This window comes from Pyxicephalus adspersus, chromosome 3 (genome assembly GCF_032062135.1).
Source record: "Pyxicephalus adspersus chromosome 3, UCB_Pads_2.0, whole genome shotgun sequence".
In the NCBI taxonomy this organism is placed as follows: domain Eukaryota; kingdom Metazoa; phylum Chordata; class Amphibia; order Anura; family Pyxicephalidae; genus Pyxicephalus; species Pyxicephalus adspersus.
The window spans coordinates 21713037-21720188 of NC_092860.1; the positions used below are offsets into that span (position 1 = coordinate 21713037).

At 41.2% G+C, this 7152-nt stretch overlaps 1 protein-coding gene across 1 annotated transcript in view; it reads right to left on the bottom strand.

The window, feature by feature from the left end:
- Window positions 1–6776, bottom strand: part of UBALD2 (UBA like domain containing 2) — a 13929-nt gene extending 7153 nt beyond the window's left edge. Inside the window, exons 1-2 of the mRNA XM_072403838.1 lie at window positions 6586–6776; window positions 352–414 (exon numbers count right to left, since the gene is read on the bottom strand). Of these exons, the coding sequence (XP_072259939.1) occupies window positions 352–414; window positions 6586–6705 (183 nt within the window). The 5' untranslated portion in view covers window positions 6706–6776. The remainder of the gene's footprint in view (window positions 1–351; window positions 415–6585) is intronic.
- Window positions 6777–7152: the final 376 nt, after the last annotated feature.

A 7152-nucleotide genomic window follows, 5' to 3' on the forward strand; every position in this document is an offset into this window, starting at 1 on the left:
AAAAAAAAAAAGACACAAGTACAACTATAAAAGCAATCTTTGAAATCACATTCTCAGAACGTGTTTCATTTGTACACATGTAAAAGGAAATGATCCTGCACATACATCATCCGCCCATAAGCTTAAGTCAAACACTATCCTGGAGACCATTTTGCTGGGGTGGTTACACACACAGTGCTCAGCTGTGTTTACATGTGTTGTACAGTACTGGAATCACACAGGGATCCGTATTACACATTCCTACCACTAGGGGACAGCTCCCTGCACAGAGCTCCACTCATATTAACCCTTCAAGCATTTCCAAAAATAAATGCCATGTGCTTAATGGAATAGATAAAACCACAAACTTACCATGTGTGGAGGATGTGGAGCATTGGGGATATTGGATTCTTGAAAAAAAGTGCTGAGAGCAGTCTAAATACAAAGAAAAAAAACCTGGATTACATTTGATTTTTTACAATCTCACGAACACAACTTAAATCATCAACCAACACAAACAAACCAACATTATTATTATTAAACAGGATTTATATAGTGCCAACATATTACGCAGCGCTGTACATAAAATAGGGGTTGCAAATAACAGTCAAATACAGACAGTGACACAGGAGGAGGAGAGGACCCTGCCCCGAAGAGCTTACAATCTAGGAGGTGGGGGAGGTATCACACAATATGCATTCTATTGTAGGTTAAGAGTTCAATTCCCACCGCACATTATCTGCTGAGCATTTGGTCTCAGTAGGTTACTTCCAGATGTTCCAAGTTCTCTCTAACAATTCAAAAGACTTCCCGAAAGGTTCAAGTGCATGAAAAACTAAAAACGTCTGAAGTTTGCTTAGAGGAGGGCATGGAAGGACTAAGAGCGTCTATTTATTGCCACTTGTGTCCCTGCTAGGAAGATCCACCATCATTAATTAGGAAGTCTTTGTGGACAAGTCACTGGAACATGAAATGAGGGGAATCTTCCAAAGTGGACACTTGCTCCAGTGAGAGCTAAAAAGATTTCCATTTTATTTCTCTTATGTCAAGAAAGGATATGAAAATAAAAAATGCAGCAACTGATGGATTTTTAACTATACCCACTTTATGATAAACTCAGAAAGTTTTGGCTTTAGGCAACGTATCTGTTTAGATTTTGAACCGGTTACAGGGTTGCAAATCTGCATCGCAGTTTGCAGGCATTTGCGTTAGAATTCACATTTTCGTGTTATTTGCAATGCCTGGCAGTCGGCCATCAATGCCACCCAGTGCCCACATTAACCCCAACAAAGCCGGGGGAAACCCGTTAACATGTGCTCACGAAGAGTCAGCCGCACGGTTTTACATCTAACTGTTTAAACAAGTATGTACGACTTCGATGGGGGCATTAGGCTGCATACACACGTTCAATAATTGTCCTTGGTAAGATCTTTCACAATCCCAACTTACCACAAAGAGTGAATGAGCGCTGTACACAGTGCCATCCTGCTCTATGGAGCAGCACCCCGCTGCGCTCACTCCTTCCCTTCTATTAGGACTGTTTGTGGGTCTGCTTAGGATGAGCGCTGTACAGATCCTCAGCCCTGAGGCGATTATCAGACGATAATCATCTGACGTGTGTACGGCCCCTTAGATTGTGAGCTTTATTACCCAGTGCTATACAAATGGACAAAGGTCTGTCCTGTTTATACACGAGACATGTGAATGGGAACAAACTGCACAGCAGCCACCATATTGGTGCTCAGAAAGCAACGAGACAATACAAACACACAGAACTAACAAATGGCTTCTAATACGAACGTGCGATCACCTAAAAACAACAACAAAAGTCATACGTCAATTGTATTCTAAACACAACTTTATATCAACTGAATTGCCCGCAATGTACACTTCTATGTAAAATATAGAGGTAACAGACCCAGGATCCTGTTTTTCAGGTATCTGAGCAGATTACCTACATTTAGGGCCTGTTCATGCTTGTGCAATTTCCTGTACTGCAATCATGAACATATGATCACGCCGGATAGATCAGACAACAACAGGAGACATTCACTCCATTGCATTTGTATTTTAAATGCTGCATTTTGTGCAAACAATTTTTTACCCACCAAGCGCAAAGTGTAATCTAAGGGTATTAAAAGCAAACCCAAAAAAGAGCTCTTGATCAAGGAAAATAATAAAAGAAAGGAAAAATATTTCAGAGGGATCTGCATTAATGACTTCATACACTGTAAATGTAAAGCAGGGACAATGAAACACATGCCAAGCCGCTTTTACTGAACAAAGGAGTACAAAAATAAAAATAAAAGCACACCATGGTATGGATTTAATGCAGAAAACTGAAAATATACATCAACCTGGTATTGCAGCCACCTATACAGGGGAGCTCTTTGTCCTAATCCAGCGTGTCTACAGCTTTGTGGGGATGGGATTGCTTAATAATCATAAAAGGGAAGAAAACATGGCTTGTGCTGAGGAATGCACGGTTTGTTTACAATCACACACCGACATCAGATGAAACCAGGGACTGACAATGTATTGCATGCAGCAGAATATACATAGGAGATGTACGTATGTGTGTGTATTGTAATATATATATATAGTTTATATACAATACGTATGTGTATTATAATAACATGTTATTATAATACACATACATACAAGTCCTGTGTCGCTGTCTGTCATTTGCAACCCCTATTTAATGTACAGCGCTGCACAATATGTTGGTGCTATATAAATCCTGTATAATAATAATACTACATACACACAAAACATATTTCTGTTTCTTGCACACAGATACCCATCTAGCATTGTGCACTTCCATTCTTCATGAAACATACAATAAATGTACAGATACAAACAAGGATTCCACACTATACATTTCAGCAAACAAAGGACAATGTCCCCTGAAAAAAAGAGGGGTAAATCCTAGTAAACTGATGATAGTTGAAGATTTTACACATGGTGGGAGGTTTGGTGATCTGTGTATATGTGCCAGTGTGTGCAGCAGAACAAGGCGGGGACAACACTGACAACAATAACAATGAACATTAACCCTTTCACGCATGCAAAGCCACACTGCGGGATTTCACAAGAAAGCTCAATGCTGAGAAACATCTAGACATTTGCTAAAAGCCAACGCTGTAAACAAAAGTTGCTGGTACGTTATGACGACAGGGATAGAGTGGCACGTGTGGAAATGGAAATTTACAAGAAGAAATAAATTGCTTGGCTTGATGCTAATAAATGCCATGGTTAATAAATACCTTTATTTGCAGGGACACAAAGCTTTAGATTTTAGTGTATTTTAACATCTATGTAGTGCTGAGTATTAGGAAATAGATACAAAATGATCACCATGTGCTAGATTGCAAGCTGTTCTGGACAGGATCCTCTGGTCCTCCTGTGCCACGATCTGTCATTTGCAACCCCTGTACAGCGCTGCATAATATGTTGGTGCTATATAAACCCTGTTTAATAATGTTAGCAGAATAATTTAATTTTTATATTAATAATTAACTTTCTGGCCAGGATTTTCTTTGCTGCTTAGAATAAGATACAGCAACCTGCGACATTGTGATTATATGTCGATTGTCCTGACCCTTTGTCAAGTCAGCAGCTTGGCGATTGTGTTTTCGCATCATTCATACGAGAAGTGTTCCATGGAACTCAGATGTCCGGCGTGGTGATATTCCGGCTCCTGAGCTCATACAAGTATATGAGAGATACAATTACTGTGTTTATAAATAGATGTGCTGGGCTTCAAACCCCCGCTGCTCCTATAGGATCTTAGTGAAGTGTCAGGAGCAAAGCTCCATAGAAATATTTCTACTACTAGAAGTCAGGACCTTCCTGTGATTGTAGAACAATAGATAGACCGGCGATGCCTGTGCCATACAATACATACACGATGCATGTTTGCTGTATCCTAATCATGGAAAGCGTGTTTCCTGTATAAAGAAAATCATTATTATATATCACCCCATAGATAGATCTCACATAGATGATGCCATGAATACTAACTCATCGGATTTCTATTGTTTATTATATAACCCAGCCACATGGAGTGTGTTCTGCACAATACAATGTATCGCAATGCCTGGAAATATCTGCAGATGTTCATGACAAAATATTAAAATGAAATCAATGGCTCCGATTTGTAATGTTCTCAGCATGCCGGGGCTATCATAGCTCACATCCTTCCTCCACATATTCCTCAAAGATTACTATTAAACAGAATTTATATAGCGCCAACATATTATGCAGTGCTGTACAGTGAATAAGGGTTGCAAATGACAGACAGCTATAGACAGTGATACCGGAGGAGGGGAGGACCCTGCCCAGAAGAGCTTACAATCTAGGAGATTACAGGCTTGTACTAATGTTTTTCAATTTACATTTCCACCACAAACACATGACGATGACAAACGTTGACAATTCCTCATGTATGTGCCGTTCTGGGTGATCGATTCTCGGGCCATCGCATGCTGGAAACCTTTCTACCTTTTGTGTGTTGGATGCAGGTCAGTGTTTAGACGGGCGCTGGCATTCTCAAATCTGAGGTATAGGAAAGGGAATTACATGTTTCAAGCATGTTTTAAGTGTTATTTTATAGGTAAGGTGACCCACAGAAACCAATCAGAACATTAGATTGTTTTTTGGGTTATTTTACCATTGTTACACCTGCCCGCTGGCCCGGTCATTGCCGTCTCATATTTCTAGGTATGGGGCAGAAACATTTCTGTTGGTCCCGATCACCAGGCCCATGGTGAATGGTCACAGTACAGAGGGAATATGAAGATTCACCCAACACAGAGCCATCATGGACCTTCCACAAAATCCTTTATTCTGATCCTATATTTGTGTGATCTGTAAATTTCATGTCCTTGTCATCAGGAACCTTACAGCGTATGTGCTTGGCTTGTTCCTATTAGAAGAATCTCTTTATTATCTAACATGGCAGCTAATATAGTCAATACTAATATAGTAATATAGTCATTACAAACTTTTTATATTATTATTATTGTTGCTTCCATCATTAAATTATACTGAGCTGCACATTACATTTACTACGGACTGGAGCCCGACATTAGAAATTTGAACACTTCCACTATTAGGAGATGGCTCGGCTATATAAACACTAATTAAACAAAGAATTCTGCAGAAGTGTAGATGTAACGAATATATAAAGGAGATATTCTGCATTTATTTTGTATTGTAGAGTTAATCTATAAGATTGTAGTGAGATCAGGAAACGGTGTAAGACTTTTTCACCTATTTTTCAATATTCTACTGTCCTAAACCTGTATAATGTTTGTAACTATAATTTTACACAACAAGTGAATTGTCCTGGAGTGAAATCCTGCCCTCCATGAAGCTGCCATTACCCCCCACACCTATCTTTTAATACCTAACTTCCTGGGACACATTTATATTTTCTGGCACTAGCAAGGATTTGGTATGAGGACTTCTACAGCCAATCAGAACTCTCTGAAGTGTGCAGATTCATCCTAAAGCTGGCTGTGCATGTTACATAGTAGGTCAGGTTGAAAAAAAGGACACAAGTCCATCAAGATCAACCACTATTAAAATCTCCCATAGATGTGACATGAGGGCCTGTCTAAGCAATCCATTGGTTTCTTATAGAGAAGGCCATTGCACTATTAGATCTAAAGGAGAATGCAAACTCTGTGTAATGTGAAGGATCAGATTGTTATATGTATGATAAATGAGTGTACAAGGTGTATTATCAGACTGCACGGTGCTTACAGAACAGCCATATGAAAAAATACTTCTGTTATCAGATGTCCTGATGACATATGGCCTCTCTAGAGGTGGTAGTAGGGGCTCTGTAAGTATTAGGGGGAAGTGCAGTTATTTAACTTGAAACCTCCATGCAGGAGATACCTGCAATGAAGACCAGCCTGTGATGTTCTCCAGGATGACTGGTCTGGTATCCGCCCCCTTTTCATGCCTATACTGACTGTCCCCCTTGCACATATGTGCAGCACAGTGATGACATCATCACAACATTCACCTGCTGCTGAGAATGGAACATTGCTCAGTATTTGACACTGGTGGGGCTGTCAGATTTGTACCCCCCCCCCCCCCTCAGTGGTTCCTCCCACTACACTTTAGGCCAGGGCTATGAAAATGGAAGGTACCATTGCCCTAAAAAAAAAGGACATTTCTAGAAATGTGTCAGTTGTTAGAAACAAGTTTTTTTTAATTATTTTAATACCAGGTACCACATTTTCTGTTAAGTTTTTACAGTTGTGACAAACACTTTACATGGGGGGGCACACTGGGAGGGGATTTATTTTCAAGACAAATGTGTATTTACTTAATTAATAATGTATAGGGTGTATATATAGAATTACAACCAATACCACCAATGGAATAGACACAAAATTCAACTTTAGTGTGTTGGCAGGCTGCAGGGGAAAGGTGTGAAACCTTCTGGGTCCATTCAGTACATGGGGGGTCACATGATCACCTCATGCAGCTATAAATAAGCGAGGCGCTGGGCTTGAAGTGTACACAGTGTATAGGGTGTGTGTGTGTGTGTGTGTGTGTGTGTAAACATGGTGTGCTCTGCTGGCTCACCTCAAACTGCCAATGTGCCGCCTGCAGGAGCTGCTTGGCTTGATCCGCCGCACACCCAGCCGTCAGAACGAACTGATTAATCATAACCTGGTGCCGCAGTTCCTCCATGTTCACCGACATCTCAGACACCACTCCGCACTCCCACCCGGCCGCCTCGTTATGTCCTCCACCACAAGACCCGGCGCGACACCCACCAGAGGGGAGGGATTGGCGAGCTCTTATTGGCACGATCCGCTGTCTGTTTATATCGCAGCACCCCTTAATTCGCACGCCTATTGGTCTGCCGTCATGTTTTGGCAGTCAGTCTTCTGTCATTGGCGAAGGCTTTCTCTCTTTTGTTATGCCCGCCCACTCTGATGTTTTGGATCGCGCGGATAGGATGCTGATTTGTGTTGACGGGCGAAGTGATCATCCTGCGGGGCGCTGATTGGGTAGGGGAAGCCGAACAGACCGGGACGCTGTTGATTGGCTGTTGTTTGATAGTTTGAACACAAGGCTCTGAAGTAGGGAGCGATGTGATTGGATGGTGGGTGCTCGTATGTGACAACAGGGAAATGTGGCCAAGTT